This window comes from Caenorhabditis briggsae, assembly GCF_000004555.2.
Source record: "Caenorhabditis briggsae complete genome, chrIV, whole genome shotgun sequence".
NCBI classification, from domain to species: domain Eukaryota; kingdom Metazoa; phylum Nematoda; class Chromadorea; order Rhabditida; family Rhabditidae; genus Caenorhabditis; species Caenorhabditis briggsae.
In genome coordinates this window covers 4,469,447-4,492,036 of record NC_013487.2, presented here as the reverse complement: position 1 = coordinate 4,492,036, position 22,590 = coordinate 4,469,447, and the positions used below count along the sequence as shown (strand labels likewise).

Below are 22,590 nucleotides of genomic sequence, written 5' to 3'. Positions count from 1 at the left end.
GTCTTCAAATACGTTTTAGTTTTTTCTCGGGCAGAAAAATGATCTCAAACTTAAAAGTTTCAAAATCCTTAAAGTTAGAAAACAGTTGTTTTTCTGTATGGCTCAAACTTGCCCTTGGAACTGAAAAAGAACGTCACCCTAGACTATTGCTTTGAGCTCAATTTCCTCACTTCCTGTAAGAGGTATCAAAAATTGTCAACTGATAAACTGTTTATCAAAATATCATCAATATGTTATTAGTGGACACATTTTTGATATCTTTTATAGCAATAGAGATAATTGAGCTGCAAGTAAAGGATGGTGTTCTATTACAGTTTTTACGGTATGTTCTCTGGCTTACTCAAAGCGATTTTTTCTGATTCTCTTTTTCTGAATAAAACCCAAAACTCAGTTAAGCACTTTATGAAGAAACAGAATAAAAAGGTACACATTCCTTTCTCCTGCATATGTTTTGTCAAAATCATTACCCGGAATTTCAATGTTTTACTTTCCGTATTTTCAGTGAAAACGATAGTAAGCTTTTGAGGTAATTTTCTGGCTCTAGTAGTACAGTTTTTATTATTTTAAAAACTAAACCATTATACTTTTTGGTGTTTTCGATGTCAATGAGTTTTTTTTCCTCATTAGTGTATTTTTAACCAAAAATTTTTTTTCCAGTTTCACACAGTTTTAAGTGGTGTATTTTATTTGTTTCATTGGTTAGTAGCGTGTTAAAGATGGTGTGCGGTGAAATATTTTATTGCTTCATTTTGTGCAGAAATCTATGTAGATTCCCATGAAATTAAAGAAAAACTTCAAAAAAATTCCTAAAATGCGAAAAACTGCTTCGAAAAAGCGACAATGTATCGGGTGGCCTAGCGGCCATGTGTACGTTTTCTAGTCCCCCGAAGGAAAAAGCGCGCGAATTAGAGTTTATTTTTGATTTTCAGTATTTTTACCAAAATTTTTCAAGTTTTTTAAAATATCCGAGAGAACAATCAACAAAAACCTTGAAAAACCTGAAACTTAGTGTATCAAATAGTTGCGTATTAAATTGTTGCTAATTGTTGTTCTTATCCACCTTCTACAAACTATTTCAACAGTCCAAGTTCTATGGTATTTTTTAACCGCTGAAATTTCCCATTCTCTTAAAACCATGAATACCATACTTTTTTGTTTATTAGTTTAGTTTTTACCGAAATTTTTCCCAGTTTCACACAGTATTAAAAGCGGTGTATTTTTTTTTTTGTTTCATCGGTCAGTGGCGTGCTAAAAAAACTAAAATCTGTATAATAGTCACAAAAAGCACAAAGCCGAAAACCATAAAACAGTGTAGAGCAACTCAAGAAGTAGCGTACATTAACAAAACTACGAGTTCATATACTACAATAGTCACAGTAATATTTTCCTTGCAACTTTGTTTTATGAAAAACCAAAAATCTCCCGATTCAAAGTTGGTGTATAAAAATGTAACGTTGTTTCTATTCATTACTTCCTAATCAATCGGTGTAACCCACTTTCAGATTACCAAGTTCTAGAATCTTTTAAGAAAGCTTAAATTCCCCTTATTTTTTCCATCCCCGTCTTCTCTTGCTTGGCTACAATGTACCCTGACTGATTCTGATCTGCCGATCATCTGTGTTTCGTTCTTTTCCTTTTATTCTCAAGTCAGTCCAAATGCCCTTCCCTTAAGATTCGAATCTTTTTCATTAAGCGATCAGAGATTTTATTACCGGGTTTCTGGGTAGAAAGTTCAACATTTGAAACTAGTTCTGTTTTTGAGATACCTTGATAGAAGGACCTCTAGCTTTTATCTTTGAGCTAATATATCTCGGTTCCTGTTAAAGATATGAAAAGTTATCAACTGATAACTTATTCAGGCTCCTCGTCACTCCGAAACCGCAACACTTGGAAACCGGTCATTTCGAAACTACGTGACATTTCGAAAACAGTCACTCCGAAACCAGTCACTTCGAATCCGGTCATTTCGAAACCGAAAAAAACCCGGTCACGTAAAAATGAAATTGAAAATTGGAAATTATAAGTCTTAAATTAGAATGAAAAATTGAAGATTTCGCAGTAAATTTCGCAGTTTCGAAATGACTGGTTTCGAAGTGTCGCTGTTTCGGAACGACTGGTTTCAAAACGACCGGTTTCGAAATGGCCGGTTTCGAAATGACGCGGAGCCCTTCATCATAATATCAAGAAGATTTAATTAATTGGCACATTTTTGATATCTTGCATAGGAATTGAGATAATTCAGTTCAAACGTGACAGTGTGGATTGACCCTTTCTATTGAGTGCGGTAAGAGATGAAAAACAATAACAGCATTGTATTGAAAAATAAACGAATTCTGAAATATTGAAACGTTTTGCAACCTTTAATATGTTTGGAAAATAACTATTTTCAAATTCCAGAAACTTTTTGAAACACATATATTTTTAGGAATAAACTGAAATGAGGAAAAAGCTGAAATGATAAATTTGTATATGCTTGAGATTCTTCCTATATAATTTTCATCCAATCTCATAATTGATTGCAAAAAATTTCAAATGGGGTTCCTTGTGAAATCGCGGAAACTGTAATTTTTCAGAAAATGTAATGCTCAAAAAACAGTTCATTTTAGATTAGTACCTAAACTACCAATAATTATAAGGAAATTTAAAAAATTACATTTCCCGCCACCTATATTCTTCACGTGCAATTCATTCTGTGTCCCCAGAACACTCAACCCCAACTCTCTCTTTTTCTCTAATCCTCTCTCACTCTCTCTCTCTGTCTCCAGTACTATCTTTGTCTGCAGTTGTTTCTCTGGTGTTTGTCCTGTATATTTTTGTTGTAAACATTAATTTTTTTCCTCTTCTCAAATCCTGTTTCTTTTCATGACCCCCGTTAAAGCCTTCCCCGGTCTACACCTGGAGCAAGAAAAGAGAGTGTAGGGCTGAGCAATGAACATATTAAATTTGTGTTTTCATGTTCTTGTACTATTACTAGGAGGGGGATTACATGGAGGGAAATCCCTCCGATACTTTGATCTTCTGCTAAAATGCTCTCAAGAGATTCGATGAAGTCACAAAATATAAAGAACCTTCTGGGTGCAAAGTTTGCACTCTCCCTTATCAGTTATGAAACATGTGTTTTTTGATAGCTAAAAAAGTTTTTATCTTCATTTTTTGCTACAAAATGTAACGTTTCAAAATGGTTGTGAAAGCCAAATGTTTCAATTTTTGACAATGGTCTTTATCTCAATTCCTGAATGAATTGAATCGAAATTCTATTTTTCGCACTATTTCAGCTAACAACAATTTTTCAATATCGACATAGCTGTGTTTTTTAATAAGTTCTAGATTTATTTTTGTCATTTTTGCATTTTTCTTTCTACCGTAAATCCTGTAATAAATGGGCCCTCACACTGCCAAGTTTGAACTCAAATATGTCCATTCATATGCGAGATCTTGAAAATGAGACAGCAGATAAAATTTCTGTGATAATATGACTAAAAATTTATTATTTGACAGTTTTTAAATATCTTTGAAAGGAAACAAGATAAATCGGCTCGAAGTTGAAAAGTGGGGGGGGGGGTCCTTCCATTACAGGTTTTACAGTAATTTGACTTCTGTTTCATCTACCATGTATTTTCATAGTACTGTTTCTTTATATATTATAACCATTGCTTTAAAGGAGGCCAGACACCAAAAAAAAAAGTTTTCCTGATATTTTGCATAGAGAACCCTTATGAGGGGTTGAACTCATGACAGGCAGCTCAGGGGTACAGCGCCGCTACCGGCTGAGCTACAAGGCGCGAAGGCGCCTGACGACCGATGGTCTACATAAGCGCGGCGCGATTTCGGCCCCCGAACTGCCCCCGAAATTTTTGATGTCTCGCCTCCTTTCAAATTTTCACTAAAATTTTTCATGTTTTTAATACGAGATTTGTTAGGAATGTAGTTTGAGGATTCAATTCTCTCCTTCCCGATTATTCTCATAAAATCTTAAAATTAAAAAAATATTACCGGAAAAATTACTGAAAACCTGAAAACTGTTAATGTCTTCATTTTTGCTACAAAATGTTACTCTCTCGTTATGAAACTAAAATTTTATAATTTTTGACAACACGCAGAAGTTAGTTATTATTACCTCACTTTCGTCAAATTTATTGAAAAATAGTCTTCTAATAATATATGTGAAAAAGTGTATCGGGATAACTGTATCTTTCAGAACTTTTAAGGTTCTCTGTAATTTTTTTGTTTTTCATTTCAAGTTATTTTTCTATTTCAACTACCATGCATTTTTATGTACTGTTCCTGTAATCAGTGCTTATGATGTAAACAATTGAACATTTTTTCATGTTTCTTATACGAGATTTATTGAAAACGTATTTCTAGAATGCAATCCTCTGACCTAACGATCTTCCCTATAAAATCCCTAAAGGTGGGGGGACATGAGAAATATAATGTTGTCGAAATTTCGTTTAAATATGCTCCTCGAGGAGTTGAACTTGTCGAGGCGAGTGTTGAAGGTGCGGCGCCGCTACCGCAGAGTGACATTAAGCGTTGTACACCGTCACGGTAGAATGCATACTCTGGCCCTAAAAATCCCCCGTAAAATCTCCTGTCCCCCACCATTAAATAAAATAAGGAAGAAAAAATTTTTGCGAAAAACTTTCCTGTCAGTTTGTTTTGATTACGGAATTTCGTTAGAAAAATGTGCCAAACATCCTACTTCTTTTCTATTTTTTTGCCTATTTTTCTTGTTTTCTGTCTATTTTTTTGAAGATTTTTGCCCATTTTTGACCATTTTTCAATTTTTTGTAGTTATTTAGGAAAATTTACTGAAATCTTATGCGAAACGTTTGAAAAATCGTCAAAAATAGTTTAGAATTTGAAAAAGAGGCAAAGCATAATTAAAACTCGATTTTACCCTTCGAAATACTATTTCTGATTTGTGTACCAGTTTGTTTGTACATCGAGGGATTATCAATTTTAAAATTGACCATTCTTATCACATGTTCCTGAAACTGTCCGTTTTTTTTTCAAATCTTCAAACTGCAGAGTTTTCCGTTTATTTTCTTCTTATGTTTTACTGATTGACCTTTCATCTCCATACTTGTATTTTCTTATTTACCGTTTCATCTATCCCATAATTACTTCTTCAACATTTCGTAATTGTCATAAATCTTTCTTCTGTTCATCACTGTCCATTCTTATTTGCTACTGTCCTTTGAAAACTATGATGACAGAAATTGTCAGCATTTTTTGTGTGTCTCGTTTTTTGTGAGCTATTTGTGACTCGTAGTTGGCAAATGGGGAAGAATGGGAGGCGAACTTTTTGAACAGAAAAACTTTTCTATATGGTTTTTGAACTGTTAAACTAGATCCAGCCTCAACAATAACTTCGAAAATTGAATCAAAGTTTTCAAACTGGTGGGAAACAGTAAATTTAAAACATTTTTCTCCGGAATCATAACAAGTTCAATCTTTTTTCCGTTCCAGGATTCTGCATTATTCTTCTGAATACAGTGTCGTTTACTAATCCATAGAAGTAGATATAGAAAAATTACTATTTGAAAAATTTTTCAAATCATTGATCGGTTTATCTTATTTAATTTAGTCTTATTCACTAATGTAGCTTGTAGGAAATTTATCAAACAATTTTTCAGAACACTTTGTAGAAATTTCAAGTTTCAGAATTTCGCCTAGAAAAATGTACATTTTACTCTTAACGGTTATCCTAACTGAACTTTTTGAAGTTTTCTGAAGTGCGCATTCTGACGGGACGGTGTACAGTGATCAGTGTTTATACCAATCAGTTTCTCGTGTGTCGTGAATTTTTCAATGAACGCTAGAAACAAATGTTGATAAGTTTTCATGGATTTTTTTGAAAATGTATCTGCCATCTTCTCATTTTTTCAATCCTTGCTTCGATTATTTCTCTCTACTACAAAATCTAATCTGTAAGATCACTATTCGAAGATCTCCGTAGTTTGTGCACATTTGCACAAAATGAGATCACAGAACAGATTTTTACTCTCATTTCATTTTGGCACAGTCTGAAGACTTGTTGCCGGAAGTCTGGAAACACTACAAAATTTTCAAGCTTTGCTTTTGAATTTTAAAGGTGGAGGGACAGGAGATTTTACGGGGGATTTTCGCGGCCAGAGTATGTATTCTACCGTGACGGTGTACAACGCTTAATGTCACTCTGCGTACAGCTGTCGTCCTTGCCTTTATGTATGCAATCTGGCTGCCGCTTTTTCTTTGCCCGCGAAGCTCAGTCGGTAGCGGCGCCGCACCTTCAATCCTCGCCCCCAGTTCAACTCCACGAGGGGCGTATAAAAACGGAATTTCGAAAAATTTATTTTTTTTTCATGTCCCCCCACCTTTAAAAATCTTTTAAACTTTTTAATTCTCTTCCATCGCAAAACAAAATAAGTTTTAAACGATGTACTGACTATGAAACCGGAATTTAAAGATGCATAAATATATGAATTTTCTTTTTTATATGTTTTCTTGAAATTAAAAGTCAGAAAAAGAGCAAATGGATTCCAGTCGTTTCGGTTTCAAGCAAATTATAAAAATATTAGGATAATTCTGTTCAGATAATGGTAATCGTAAATACAATAATTTTTTATTGACCCAAAAAAAATGAAAATCTGAAAGTTTCGAATGTGAAATTCGGGGACTTGGAAATCGCTCATTTTTTAACTGTTCCAAACTGTTGACTTCAAAAATAACTTTATCGTTATCATAATAACTCCCTTTTCTGAATTCTAAAACTGCTTCTTCAGTTTTTCCTATCCCATCCCTTCCAGCTCAAAGTTTTACCCTTAACATTTGCTGTTATCTTTAAATTGCCCGATTTCAAAGTTAAACTATGTCCTGGACAAAGTTCCTTTTCACCTCACAATTACGCAATCGTCAGCAAACCATTTTTTGTTTGTTTTTTGTTAGAAAAATATTTTTGGATAAAAAGAAAAACCACAGCAGAAAAAGTATGGCGTGAGAGGCTTGGAACTATAAAATTTTTTAAAGAAGTTGCTATTTTTGATTGACCATACCAGTTAAATCATTTTCTTCAATGTTACCATGATTGTGATTAAAGGCGCAGGACCTTTCGGCGGGAGGGAAGCGCTTCATACGCCACATCCAAATGGAATAAATCTGTATCAGTAGTTTGATCCAGATAGCTTTAAAATTTGTGGACTTTCTGAAACCGGGAAAACTTTCAAATTTTGATTTTTTTTTTTGAAAACATCAAAATTGAAGAAAAACCAAGAGTAACGCGCATCGAAGTAATAACTTTTTTTCGAATTCAAAAAAAAAATCATCATTGAAACATAATTTTTTTTCAATTATGGACCAATAGTTTTTGTGGTTCATGTCTTGTTCTAAAACTTCTAAAACTCTCGGAGTACTGTACTAGTTTTAATTTTGATAGTAAAATAGAAAATTGAACACATTTTCAACGTTTTCAATTAAAAAAATTGCCTATCGTAAGTTACAGCAAGAACATATGATAATTAGAGCTTGAAACATCGAAAATTAGAAGATAAAGGAGGCCTACAAAATCTCGACAGTCATTTCATTTCTGGAGACTTCTAAAAGGTTCTCGAAAAATTTCCGATTCCTGCTAAACTGAAAATTCCAGGCCACATCTAGAAAAGCGGCGGAAATGAAAAACAGAGAAATTTTCGTATCGGCGGGTACTTGAAAATTTTCTACATACCTATTTTTATACCTTATTCACATAGCTCAAAAGTTTTGATCCAGATAGTTCAATCTTGTGGGTTTTGGGAAACCGAGAAAATTTTTGAAGTGAAGATTCAGGTTTTAAAATTTTTTGCATGTCCAAATAAATTGAAAAAAAGGAAAATTGTTTCCATTGGTTGATCTTTACTTCTGAAAATTTGAATAAGTGATGTACTAGAAATTCATTACAGACATTTTTACTATGTTTTTCTTCAAAAATTTTTTACACTCCTAAAGTTTTCTGTTCCAACTTTTTATTATTATCTGTTTTAATCCTATGTATTTGCGATTATAAACAACATCGTAAACACCATAATAGAACGACTCCTCTAGCTTTAAACGTTGTGTCCATTTATATAGGTTCCTGTAAGTGAGTGATATCAAAAAGTGACAAACTGATAAAACATTTTTGACATTATGATTAACGTTTTGTCAGTTGACCACTTTTTGACATCTTTTAAAGAAAATGCGATATGTGGGATCAACGTTGACCGTTTTGGTGAATTTTGAGTAATTACGGTAATTGAATCGGCCATTTCAAAACTTCCCTTTCTCAATTTTCCCAAAAATCAATTCCGGTATTTTCTAAACTTTTTGTTATTTTCTCAAAACACCTTTAAAATATTTTCACACACCGGGGCTGCCTGCTCTCTCCCTCTTTTTTCTTGAGTCGTTGATCTCCAATCTTTTGGTAGTTGATCTTTTGAATTTTCTGCGTTTGGCGCACATTGGGTGATGGGGAGTTTTTTAAAAGAATGAAGCTTCTTTAAAAGAGAAAAAACCTGTCTGTTCCGGTGTCTAACACCTATTTTTTGTTTCGTGCGAGGATGAAAAAAAAATTTATTTCGTACTTTTTTTCTGTTTCAGAGATTCCATAAATATTGGAACGGTTTTAAAATAGCTAATTTTAACTCATTTTTTTGAACGAATGAAATCTGAAATTCGAAAAGATTAGATTTTCTTTCCATTTTTTAATACGTTGTTTGTCCTCCTCTCTTCAACGATTTTTTTTTTAAATTGATATATTTTTTGCTGTTTTTGAAGCTCGTCTTATTGTTAGCTGCTAAACAAGCAGATATTACCTGACCTTGATAGTGTATATAGCCCTAAAAATTGTAAAACTTTCCCAAATCGTTGTCGGTAAAGAATTATAAGCAGACCTAAATTCTCGATTAGTTTTGATGATCAGAACTTTCTTTTTTCTAGAAATTTCTCATCTTTTCGAAACTGTGAAATTTTCCTATTTTTATTTGCACTATTGTGTTCTCCAAAAATCACACTCATTTTTGTTCTCAACTCCTTGTATTTGTTTTAACATGTTCAACATTTTGTTTTTTCACTCTTTGATTTTTGCATTTTCTTCTTAATTTTTTTTCGGTTCCAAAATATCCATTTCCATAACTTACTGTTCATCAAGCTGATAAATATAACATCCAGTCTCCGTTTTGATTTTAAGCTCCGCCCCCATTTCTTTTCCCGCCGACGCCCCACCCAAATGGGCTGAGTCTTCTTTTTGACTGTCTTCAAAGAACAACCAAAAACGAATCTTAGCATCTTGGCTCATCTATGATGTGTGATTTGATGGACTTGACACCGGAAAAGTCATGTTTATTTTTGCTCATTTGGCTTCTCATTTTTTGCTGTTTCAGACATATTTGAATCTTTTTTCAATGATCTTTATTGCATTACTGCTCGTAAAAGCTCATTTACAAAAATTTCGCATATTTTTGTCATACAAGTGCTAATTTGAAAGAAAAAGCAATTTTTCAGAAATGGGACCACAATGTGCAGTTTGCGAATCGCCGACAGCGTTTACACTCCATTTTGGTGGGAGGTGTTGTAAAGTGAGTGTTTTTAAAATGAGTTAATCAATAGATTACCTTTTAAAACTTAGAAATCTAGGTCAAGCACGATTGAGAAAGGGAATGAAAACTTACCGAAATCAAGCAAATTTTTTGCTTGATTTCGGTTTCTAAAATTATTTAACGGCTATTGAAAAAAGTAAATTTAAGTTCATGATTACTGTAGGGCTTCAGGTCTCGCTTTCTATGAGAGATAGGAAAATTTTGTCAACAGATAAAATGTTTATCATAATATCAAAAATGTTTTATCAGTTTACCATTTTTTGATATCTTTCATAAAAACCGAGATAATTGAATTCAAAATACAAGTGAAGGTCTGTTAGAGGAAATACAGTATTCTTCTTGGTTCGTGAAAGAAATAGAAAGAAATGGAAATGGAACATTGTTAACTGTTTTTTTCTAAATGGAATTGTGCAATTACTGGAACAAAAAGTATATCAAATTTGTAAGTTACATGAAACCGAAAATAATTTTATTAATATAAACATTGAAATAATTTTGTGCGGTTGCAACTTCCTATTAAGCGTAGGCTATAGACATAAAATTGGTTTTCAATTCTCTAGAATAATTCTTATAAATTACAGTTTCAAATGTAATTTTCAAATAACATTTTCAAGCTTCGTATCAAAATCCCAAGTGTTTCAATTCAAAATTTTCCAGGCCTGCGCAGCATTCTTTCGACGAACAATTGCACTTGATTTGAAGTACGAGTGTGCTGCCGTTGAACCATGCGAGATTCATTTTAGTAAGTTTTCTATCATTAACTTTCGTCCAATTTATCTCGGTTTTTGTGAAAGGACGCAAAACGTAGTCACCGAACTAAATGTTTGTTTTTATATCAAAAACCTTAATCCAGTTGACTACTTACTTTTTGAGATCTGTAACAGAAAGTTGGATAAATTGACTCAACGTTGAAAGTTTACAGACTTCTTGTAAATGGAAAATAAGTTGCCTGATCCATCAATCTTTCTAACTTCAAGATGACTTTATAGTTTACTAAATTAGTGACAATTAATTCTTCCGTTTCATTGAAATTGGATAAGTGAATCAGAAAATCTTACAAACTTTTTTTTACTATCCGAAGTCACATTTTACTTTATCTTTGCGAATTTCAGACCCATGTTTCTGTGTTCTGCTCTTTATCACTAGTAAAACTGTGCGATTTTCTTACTTTTTCCTTGTCTGATAACAAAAAACCTATTATGATTCTTATCACTAGCAAATTTGCGTTCTTTGTACCCAGCACAATTATCAGGGCAACAAGCAATTGGGACAGGTACACTGAGGCGGAAAAAGACGCATCCGTAACTATTTTTTGCTGGTGGTCTGATAATTTGGGTTACTGTAGACAGGTGTCACCAAAAAATAAATTAGAAATTAGTCTTGAGCAGGTGTATTTATTTTGTATTTGACTTTCAAAAATAAGTTTTGCAAATGTTGTTTACCCATAATCTTTGGACAAAGGGGATGTTTTTTTTTCTTTGGAAAATTGGGAAAATTATTTTAATTTGAGCGAAGACAACTTGTACGTTACCAGAGTTGAAGAAATGGTAAAACAGCAATTCTTTAGGGAAACTTGAAATCGAAAAAAAATAATTTTATGTTTCGTTTTGCTATTAACAACAACAAGAATTCGAGAACAGTAATAATGATGAATAACAGAAACTTGAACAATAATTGGGAGTTTAGATTTTCCAGGCATGCGTCTCGTCTGTCGGGAGTGTCGACTTCGAAAGTGCTATTCTGCAGGGATGAAATCCGAATGTAAGTTAGATATTTTTGGAATTCGTTGAACTAAATAAACATTCAATATCTAAAATAAATGTTGAAATGAAACAAATATACACAGGTTGATACAGTAGATTTTAGAGTTGTTCAGGAATATAGGACTTTGAAATAATTTACCTCAGTCCATGTAACAGATATCAAAAAGTGGCCAATTGACAAGAAGAAACTACTAGAAATGAGTATTGAAATGATATATTTTGGATAGTTTGAAACCGGAAACTTTAAAAATTCATTAGGAATACCGTAAAATCTAAACAGTAACTTTGAGCCAATTTTTTTTCCTTTTGAATGATTTTGAAAAGTGCTTAATTGACGTTATGTTTTTGACATTATTATGCACATTTTCCCATTTAAACGTTTTTTGATAGCTCATATAGGAACCGAGAAACCCGATCCGACTATACGAAAAATGTTGAAACAATAATTGTTGACAGTTTGATACAGTAAACTTTAAAATAGTCAAAGAATACAGAAAATCGAGAAGGTTATTAACTTCTACCCAAAATTAGAGGCAAACTCATCGGTGATGCTAGGATTCCTGAAAACTATCGAAAACAATAAATTTGTTAAAATAGTTAGCTGTAAACTTTATGATTCATCCATCAAGAAATAAACAACCATGCAGCTAGATAAAACATTTCAATCTTAATGAACACGATTCGAAACGGTTTTCAAAATTTTGTGTGTTTCAACTATGTCATGCATAAAAATATTTTTCAAAACATTGATTTTCCTGCATGTCTCACCTCTTCAAAATTCCCCTACTTCCAGTGGTCCGTTCCCGAAAAGAAAACTTTGCGTGCACCCGTCGAAAAAACTCTCGAAACACAAACTCGGATCCCCACAGCAATTCTCCATCAACAAGACAATCGATGAGTCCAGATGATGATGATTGGTCATTTCAAATGTTTGATGAGAAACCGCTTGAAGCATGTTCTTCTTCTTCATCAGCTACAGTAACCCAACAACCTCCACTGACTAATCAAATGATGGTGGTAAGTGATGGGAAGGGAATGGTATGACTGTAGGGAGAGAATACTTTGTACTTTGTCCTCCGTTTAGGATGAGTAATACAATTAGCTGGGAGGAAAAGAAGAAGTGTGTTCTGTTTCCTTTAATGATTTTTTGAGGAGGGGTTATTCTCTTTGTGATTTTCTGATTTTTGAAATAGGAGTTTTCGGGGTACCGAAAAGTTTCAAGGCGAAATTTTGAAAATCAAAATAGAAATTAGAATCTGAAAAATATTTTCCGACCGTGTCTGGTCTACACTCTTCTGAACATTCCACAGAATTAAAAACTGTTAAAAATTGAAGCTAAGTCCTTAAAATTACTGTAGCATGATTAGGATTAATGATAGGATTTTTTCAAAGCGAATTCATCAGTTTCATAGAAAATATTTTTTAGTTTCATAGAAAACACTGAATGAGAAATCAGTTGTCCAATCATGACGGAAGATATGAATAGTTTAAAAAATCTGGTAATCTGTTAAGAAAATGTATATTAATCGAATCTGCACATTTTCTGCAAACTTGTGAATTATTAGGTTGGTCGAAACGTAATGCGCGCTATGTTTGGTGTTTTCTAATTCACCCGTAATCGATGGCTTTCGCCTAATTTTTTCTTAATCATAAAGAGCATGTCTTTAGCTTTGTTGTTGATAATTACTTAATTGTTTGAATTAATTTTTGAATCAGAAAAATATTTAAAATGATGCCCAATCAAATTTTCGCTTTTGAACCTACTTTTAGCATGAGTTCAAAGACGGGAAAACAGCCGCCGAAGCTGACCGCTTTTTTCCGTCAGTATTTCGAGAAGATGCTCTATTCGAAAATCACTATTGACGCTGGTTCCAACAATCCAGTAGCGTCGACGAATGCTTGGAAGGCAAACCATGCAGTTTTGTCTAAAAAGCGTTGTCGGCGATAATTTGGGACAAGCAAGCTAACTGGAACTGTGCATAACAACTCGCTGCCTATGAGGACAGTTTATTTTCACACTAATTGCAATTCTGGAAAACGAACATATGCGGAAAAAGGGTGTCACACGAACTTTCTGATGATAACAAGATGAAGCGCATCGAAGGGGTCAATTTTCTCCTGCGCCGTTCAAAGAATCGTGGTTTCTTGAATCCAATTCTGATGTTGGATGAGAGATGGACTCAGTATGACTGCATTGGTAAATTATGACAGTGGCTAAATCATGGAGAGGCACCAAACCGACCCAAAAACCCAGCATGCACGGTGAAAAGGTTATGCTATGTGTCTGGTGGAATACGCGAGGTCTGGTGTATTTTGAATTTTTAAAGCATGGTCAAATAGTGACTACTGATCGTGACAAAGTGTAACTGTACCGCATGGACCTGGTGTTCGAACGGCAAGGAGTGGGCACATCGGCAAAGTTTCTGGTTCACGGCAATTCTCGACTACACACCGAAAAAATTGCTCAAAATTTTTTTCGGTGTAGGGCTGGGAAGTGCTTTTTTAACCGCCCTATAGCAGATATGTGGTACTACCCAACTACGTGTTGTTTCTATCAATAAAGCACCATCTCACCGAGAAAAACTTCAAGAATGTGAAAAAAGTGAAAAATAGGGTAACGAACTGCTTCGAGTCACAGCCAGTGGAGCTCTTTCGTAGAGGCATCGAATCTTTGCACATACGTTGGCAGTAAGGGGTCATTAATGATGGACAATATCCCCTCGATTAATATTTCCTTTCTTTGTTTTTACAATAAAAATAAAGTACATCAAAAACGCGCATTACTTTCCGACCAACCTAATATTGGAAACAGAAAATTGAACAAAAACCATTTCACAGTGAAGATACATTTTACTGACAGTTTCGTTTATTATATCAGGGTCGAACTCAAAAAAATATCCTGACCTATAAGTTCAAACCTTAAAAGATTCGAAAAATTAGTCGTATAAGTCAAAAATTCCTTATTTTTGTAAGAAATTGCTGTTTCATTTCGTTAATTTGTGACACCAGCTAAACGGTCTATGGGTAACGTTTTGTTTATCACTCCAAAGTTAGCAATGTTAAAGCTTGAACAATTTCCTTTTTTCAGACAGAAGAATATTCTCGAACCTCTTCTTTCGATGGTGGCTATTGCTCATCTCTTCCCTCCTCCTCCAACACGATCCATCCATTATCTGGACCATCTCTCCCAGACCATCAGTCCATTCTCCAAAACTATCATTCAATGGAAACTGGTCTCTGTTCCAGAAGACGAATTATGTATACAAGTACAGATATGGATTTTATTTTGGATAGTCACTCAACCCTTCAATGTCCGTATACTGTCAGCGATTTGAGACCGCATGACTTTAGAAGTTTTCGAGGAATGCTAAGACACGATTTTGTGATTCTGTTTGACTATGCGATCAGGTTTCCAGAGTTTAGCACTTTTACAAGTCATGAGAAGGTTTGAAATGAGGAGGACCTTTAAAAATCTTAAACTTTCTTTTTTCAGAATATGTTTTACCGACTGATTCTAGCTGTGGATTTTATCCTATCTTCTTCCTACTATTCAGCGAAGTAGGCGTGGCCTAGCTTTTCTTCTCATGGCCTAATTTTTCTTCAGACTCGGCCAAGCGCATCGTCAAATGATAATGACAAATGGAGAGTTCCTGTGTATGGATCCCCTGCCTATGACGGGAAACGAGCCAAATGCCAGACAGTATTTTGCATCGGATGAAGACTTTTCGAAGTATAAGTGAGTTCTAGAAGTTTCTATTATAAATAGGAACAATTTTCAGAGCTCTCATGCCGATGCACATTGCAATTTGGGAGGAAAGCGTGTTGCCGTTTGCCAGGATGAATGTCTCTTTTGAAGAGTTTTGTCTACTAAAGGCGCTTACAGTATGGCACTGTAGTGAGTGAACTTTTTTTTAAATCACTGTTTCATAGTAATTGTATGTCTTTATTATTTTTTCAAAATCTTCATGACAAGCTGTCCAGAAATGACCAAACTGACTTTTTCGTTTGAAAACAGAAGCCGTACATCTTAGCAATTATCTCGTTTCCTATCGAGATAAGAAATGAAGGTCAACTAACAAAGTTTATAGTTATTGTCTATTCAAAATAATCGCACGAATGAAAAAAAACGTGTAGAGAGTTTCCAAACCTGTAGAGGCGCTGTAGAGACGCAGACATTTTTACTCGTTCACTCGCGCGATTATTTTGAATAGACAATAGTGATGACATTTTAAGTATTTTATCAGTTGAAATTATAGCTATTACAAGAGCGGAGATAACTGAGGTCTAGCTTTAATTACTCTTTTAACTTTTCCCTTTGAGTCAATTTATCTTGGTTCATGTGAAAGATATCAAAAAGTGGTTAACTGGGAGTCATTCTATTATTGTGTGTACGGAAATTGTGAATGTAAACTCAAGAAAATCAAACTTTTTCATACATAGCAAGCAAACTATGTAAAGCAATCATTTGAAGAAGCGAAACAGTAATGAGTAAGTGATATTTATTTTTAGAAAATCCTGTTTCATGTGATTTTGAATAGCGTAGATTTTATTCACAATTTTGTTATGTGGCGAAAGTTAGTGAATGTCACTCTATACTGCTGTTCATAACTTTGTTCATGACTTTGCTCAAACTTTGCTCAAACTTGTCGAATCATTGAAAACTTTTTTGTTAAATGTAGCTGGGTTTCCAACAAAACGTTGTATAAGTTTTTTGGAATTCAATCAATATTTGTGTCTTCTAAAAAACGAAAAACTTCTCCAGGCCCGGGCCTTAGCGAGACGGCCCAGTTTTACAAGTATGCTCCAGAGGGTCCTTCATTTCATTCATTTTCCGGAAAGTTTTCATTAAAAATTCGGTGAATTCTCGTTCAAATTTCAGGAAAATCTGTGAATTTTGAGCAAGTTTTTAAGCGAAAAAGAGTGTTTCAACGAATTTCTGTACCTCGAACTCACCAAAATATGTAAACTTGTTGTTGTAAAATATGACTGAACTTTTTCAGCTACCCAACCATACGTTTTTTTATAACCGCGACTTTCGGAATTTCCAGAAAAATTTAGAAATTCAAAAAAATATATCGGATGTTAGGGAGGTAATCAGATTAGTGGGTACGATAGTTCTATTACATTTATATTACAAAAAAAGTTCACAAAGTTATGAATCAATGAACAAAAGTACATTTTCAGCCTACTACAAATTCACTGAAACCGGTCGTGAAAAATGTCGTCGTCAACGAAACATCATCATCGACTGCCTCTCGAAAATGTGTCATTCTCAAAGGGAAAACGGAGAGAGACGAGTTGGAGAACTGCTGATGAGCATGAATTATATCATGGTAATACTCTTTTTTTCAATTTGCTATTCTCTGAATTTTCCTTTTTTCAGGAATCCACTCAAAAATTGACAAGTTCCTATGTGATGTTGACGTTTTTCGATGTGCTTAACTGTGATTCAATGCTTCATGAGATGCTCAATTTTAAGTATTAATTAAATTGGAACTTTTAAAAATATTTTTTAAATTGTATGAATAAATTTATCATCTTTTTTTTTGTTGGCATAAGAAGATTAGTCAAAACGATGAAAAATAAGCTTTACTTTTTTTTTAAATTGCAACAACAACATATAACAAGTAGTGAATTTCAAAAGTTTTAATTTTCACATCAAAGTACTGAAATTTCGAAAATTTTTGTAAGCCACGTGAATCTTATGAATCTCCCAAAAGATGGACCGTTAAGTTTATGGGAGCAACGTGTTTTTTCAACAAATATAACAGAAATATTAACACTTTCTGAATATTTTTCCCAAAATTAAAACTTTTGAAAATCACTACTTGTTATATGTGAAATTGAACGTTTTAGGAGTGTTATCCCTTTTTTTATGACAATGAAACAGAACTCTTGAGCAATACAAATCGAATGTTCAAATTATAAAAAAGGACCATTTATAAATTTTTGTCACTGTTCTAGAATCACGGAACGAAAAAAAAATCACGGAACGAAAAAAAATCACGGAACGAAATCTTGGCATGAAATTGCTCTCCTCGGATTTTTCATTTTTCAAAAATTGGATGATATTTTTGGATTGAGGAAGATTTTTTCAATCACACCCTTAGGCTGAAACGCCCCTTTATCTGGAACACTCAAAAACGTCAGAAAGCTCAATAACTGCTCGATGTAGCCTTGAACTAAATTTTCAGATGTTCTAAAGGTCTTATGTAACCTGTTAACTAGCGTGTCTTAAAAATTTGATATACCCTTTTTTTTAGTATACTTTTAGGCGTTGGACAAGGTAAAATTCAAAGTTAGTATTACGGATACTACTTGTCAAAGTGAAGAAGATAGCAATTCTATGGATAACCCAAAATGTTCGTTCCGTGATTTTTTTTTCGTTCCGTGATTCTAGAACAGTACCAAATTTTTTTTTGATTTCAAGTTTTGAAGGAAAGTCATTTCTTTTTCGACGATCATTCTTTCATTTCGACGATACCGATACAAAAAGTCTGATCTGTGGAAGAGAAAATCCGGTGACCGTGGCCGAAGGTCTCACAGCGACAACTACCGTAACCTAAAAACATATTTATCACATCGATTTTCGTGTGTTGTCATTCAAATTTTTCCGTATCAAAAATTTCATTTTCCGACTTTTTTGGGGGAAAAACCCAGGACCCAGGACCCAGAACCCAGGACCCAGGACCCATTTTGAACCAGGGCTGGGAAAAAGTCGGCTGTCGCTGAAAAACGCCGGCGTTACACGCAGCCGAAAAAACGCCGGCTTTTTTTTCGGCTTCCACGGGGCGCCGCCGCCGACAGCCGGCTTTTTTGAAAACACGGTCAATACGTTTAAATTAAATACGTCAAAAATTTAACTTCTTTTTCAAAGTTCTCAAAAAATTACTCAAAAAATTTTTGAGAATTTTGAAAAAGACGTTTAAAATTTGACGTAAATAATTAAAACGTACTGACCGGGTTTTTAAAAAAGCCGGCGGCAGACGAAAACGTGGCAGCTGAAAGCCGGCTTCACGCCGACACGTGGCAGCTGTTTTCTAGCCGCCGGCGTTTCATTTTCCCAGCCCTGGTTTGAGCTTAAAACAGTAAAATACTGTAACTGTTTTCATCGTGGACGGAAGTAAACAAAATGAAGAAAGGAAACAAGTTTATGATATAAAGAAACACAGTAATAAATAAGGACACAATTAGAAAATACAAACAAAATTAGAAAAAAAGTTAGAAAATCATAAATGAAAAAGATGAAGCAGAAATGAAAATGGAAAATGAAAGAACAGAATGAGATCTTTGAGGGAGAAGGAGGAAATTATTCAGACAAAAAGATTTATTGATGAAGACGTCTTCTGGGTTCAGGGATTTCGATGCACCATCCAGCTACTCGGATTTGTTTCGGGACCTCGAATTCTCTCGTTTTTTATTGAATGACGATACTCGTCGTCTGCAAATAAACCCGCAACGCATGCCAAATCGACGGACAATGGAGGAAATTTTCATTTTCAAGGGAGGAAGAGTTTTGGGATGCGATACAATAGGGATTTGAGGTTTCAGAAGCAGGGGGAAGCAGATGGGAGATTCCGATTGGTACTTTTTAACTTGATATTTTTATTTTTTACAGTAATGTTTAGAATACTCTATTTCATGCGATTTCAAAAGAAAAAATTTCAAAATCCACCATTTTTAAGCTCAACTTTATTTGATAAAATAAGAATATCTTCGGTTTCATATTCGTATAAAAAAAGTCCAAAAAAATTCGCAAAATATTGATTCATCTGATCTTAAATCTCCAATATTATTTTTTCTAGATGCTGTTATTTTGTCTTTTTTTTAAATTATAGGCTACATATTTCAATCTTCATGAAAATTTAAAATAGATGGCTGAATGCTTCAGAAATATAGAATTGCATTTTTGGTTCAGCTTAAAAGTAGAAAATGTTAAAATTACAGATTTGGAATTTTTGACGCACTTGGGTCCAAAGCAACGGGTCAAAAAACGCGTCCCAGATTTTTAGGCCAGAAGAAGTTTAATAATCTCAAAGTCGGCGTGGATCTGACCTAATTAATTTTAATCAACGCGTTGCAACGCGTGATTTTTTCGTTGATCGTTTAAAATTTTGAACCTCAGCCACATAATTCAATATCAGCAGCGATTTTTTTCTACAATTTCACGTTTACTGGGGCGCGATTTCTGACCCGTTATCTTGGACCTCAGTGAAGATGCTTTATTGGAAACCGCTTATAATTTTATATTTATACTTTGTTTTCAAAACGGTATATAATTTTTTAATCAGTCAAAAACATTTCTGAAGCTTCAAAAGTTCTCAAAAATGCTCTTAACGTTTGTACATTCACCAAAATTATCCTTTATCGTCGTATATCACAAAAGCATATTTCATGTCCCAATCGGATGTTTCATGCTGGTTCACGACCATTTCAAAAATCATCATAACCTGATCATTCTCTCTCATCTCCATTCAAAAAACTCACTCTAATTTCCGTTGTCCTTTTGGAGAATCAAACAATGCTTTCAGCTTTTTGACAGGCAACTGTTTCTCCGCATGCATTCCATCAACTGGATCCCAATGAAGACTCTCCACAGATCCCAATTCTTCTTCTTCCTCATCTTGTTGTGTTTCACTTTCCTCCACATCCTTCCAATCACTCATCACCGGATGTTCTAAACTGTTTCGAGTCGGCTTCGATTTTCCGGCGAACGCTCGTCGTAGGCGTTTTTTGGCAGATGACATTTTTGATGGAGACTTTCGGTCTTCGTGCTGAAAGTGGAATATGTGGTTGCTGATGTGAATGAAGTACTGAACATTCATACTCAAATTCACCTAAAAGTGAAAATCTCAAGAAACAGTATGTAGATTACTCTAAATGATTCATTTCGCTCTTTGAGATTTTCTTTCAGCTACAAAAGTGCAATTTGAACCTCAGTTTAAGAAGGGGATTCGTTATTAATGTTCATTATCTAGTCGATTTTAATATTCAATTGACCAGGTTTCGGGACGCGAAAAATTGGAGAATCTTTGCCCCTTTAAATCCTTTTTCGTCCGTTCTTCAACAAAAAACAGGCAAAAAACTATTTTAGGATTTCAGGAAAGATAAAGAAATCGTATTGGCGAAATGGGTTAAACCATAGCTTCCTTCAGACTAGATATTTTCAGACCAACTAAAATGAATATTATATGTAGATTCCTATAAGATAAGTTACGGACTATAAAGATATCGTGCTCAAAATCATCACTCTATTTGACCTGTGACTTTTTTCACTAACTAGATACGCTTTTCAACTACTACCATTTTTTAGTACTCAACAGGTTCTATGGTATCCATTTTAGTCAGTTAAATAAATATTAAGCATGAATGAAGCTGTGATCCGCCCGTTTTCGAGCCCTGCATAACCCCGATACATCAAATTCTCAGTTTCAATTCCTTCTCATTCATCTCATCCTACATATACTTTCAGTGATTTGCCTTCTGGCTTTTCAACTCACCAAATCATCAGTCTGCACACATTTCTGCTCAATAACAGGTTGTGGCGTCTGAATCCTGACATTCTTCGTCTCGATCTCCGTCAACGTCTCCATGTCATTCGTATCGATGTACGTTTGAAGTTCCTCTTCCTTGGTCTGCACGTATTCTGTCTGACTATCAGACTCCTACAAATTATTAGTGCATGGTCATGCAACTAGAGGGACTAATCAAGTACGAGTGATTTTTTTTTGAATAGTATCGAAGGATAAGGAATAGAGCGACCATAGGAAATCCAAAATTGACAATTATAATTGAAAATACATTTTTCACAACTTTCTGAAACAGAAAACATATGTTTTTAACTCAATAATCCCTCCGGTTCCTCAACTCTTTGATACCATCCACTAACTATAATTAATCAGTGAAGGAAAAATCCAAAAACACGAACATTTGAAATCACTGGCTGTGTCATTGTATCCGAGTCCGAGTAGTCGACAATAAGTGTTTGAGTCTCGGCGATCGAGTTGTGAATCGTTTCAGTTTGAGTTTCACATTCCAGCTGGAAATTTCGGCTGGTTCAATGAAAAAATGAACTGATATGAAAATTTGAGAAGTTATCTCTTTTTGAAATTTAACAAAATTGACTGTTTCAGGAATGTGAAATGACAGTTGTTAGTATAATAGACCGTTCCAGTCCTGAATTAACCCGCTTCAATACAATTCGTTGTTTCTCCTGTTCTCCTCCGTTAGTTTTCGGAATATGACGAACGTTTGGTACGTCTTAGGAGACCAAAAATTACGACACACGAAAAAATATATCGTGAAATTAAGTATTCACAGAAAAGCTACCAATTTCCTGGAAGTGTAGCAGATTCTAACTGTAAGACAAAAACATTTTAAAAGGAATTTCTGGCATATTTTTTTTTAATTTCACGATTTTTATGGGAACTTCTAATATACGAAAATACCCTGTTTTAATACTTTTTCATCTGGCAAACATTTTCTGTAATGAACATTTCATTTGGTGTTTTTCTACAGAAAACTCACATTATCCAACTGCATTGCCTCGGTCTGTGTTGCGTCCTCTCCGTACTGCTTCTCATCGGTTTGATGACACTTTTCTTCTCTGAATACCCCCAATTAGATATTCAGACTAAATTTAAAACTTACTGTAGAAGAATATCGGTCTGAGTGTTGGCGTCATGAGCCACAAACAGAACGGCATTCTCTGCCGCGGCTTCTTCGATTTCAATTTGTTTTTGGACGAGTTCTTCGAGAATCTGGAACAAGATTTTGAAAAATTTTTTCTGTTTCAAGAAGCACATGATATCTCATAGCAAGTGAACTATTGTTATGCATTTAATCCAAAAATTAAAAAAAAAAGTGCTTGAAGCCAGTCACATAAAGTCGATGAAAATTAAAACTCTTTTTTTTTATAAAATCGAAATCTCTGTTTGACGATGATAACTTGAAAATCTTAAGATTGAAAAAAATTAATTGAATCAAGTTTTTGATATAGTATTATGATGAGTCTTTTGTTAGTTGACTGAACGGGAATAATTGGCTCAATATGTACTATTATTCTTGTGCAAAAAAAATTGGAGTTGTGGCCGAATTTTCACACAAGTTAGGCCACCGTATTTCAAGGAGAATTTTTGAAAACACAGCCGGCAAACGAGTGCTACCGTAACCCAACAATAAATATTTTCGCAAAATTTTTGACTTATTTTTTCCTTTTTATCGACTTTTTCGCG

General features: G+C 34.2%; 2 protein-coding genes across 2 annotated transcripts in view; one reads left to right on the top strand and one right to left on the bottom strand.

Moving 5' to 3' along the window:
* Positions 1-9,500: 9,500 nt before the first annotated feature.
* Cbr-nhr-11 lies at positions 9,501-16,841 on the top strand (the record flags this gene model as incomplete). Its single annotated transcript, XM_045235212.1, has 10 exons — positions 9,501-9,572; positions 10,251-10,335; positions 11,289-11,354; positions 12,150-12,373; positions 14,445-14,801; positions 14,850-14,914; positions 14,961-15,092; positions 15,136-15,251; positions 16,541-16,689; positions 16,740-16,841. 10 exons carry the CDS (start codon positions 9,501-9,503, stop codon positions 16,839-16,841), a joined length of 1,368 nt encoding a protein of 455 aa, XP_045097366.1.
* Positions 16,842-18,733: 1,892 nt separating this feature from the next.
* The window catches only part of Cbr-twk-8, a gene marked incomplete at both ends in the record, with an annotated part of 8,502 nt that continues 4,645 nt past the window's right edge, over positions 18,734-22,590 (bottom strand). Inside the window, 6 exons of the mRNA XM_045235211.1 lie at positions 18,734-18,797; positions 19,844-20,130; positions 20,857-21,021; positions 21,285-21,395; positions 21,884-21,962; positions 22,007-22,116. Of these exons, the coding sequence (XP_045097365.1) occupies positions 18,734-18,797; positions 19,844-20,130; positions 20,857-21,021; positions 21,285-21,395; positions 21,884-21,962; positions 22,007-22,116 (816 nt within the window). The remainder of the gene's footprint in view (positions 18,798-19,843; positions 20,131-20,856; positions 21,022-21,284; positions 21,396-21,883; positions 21,963-22,006; positions 22,117-22,590) is intronic.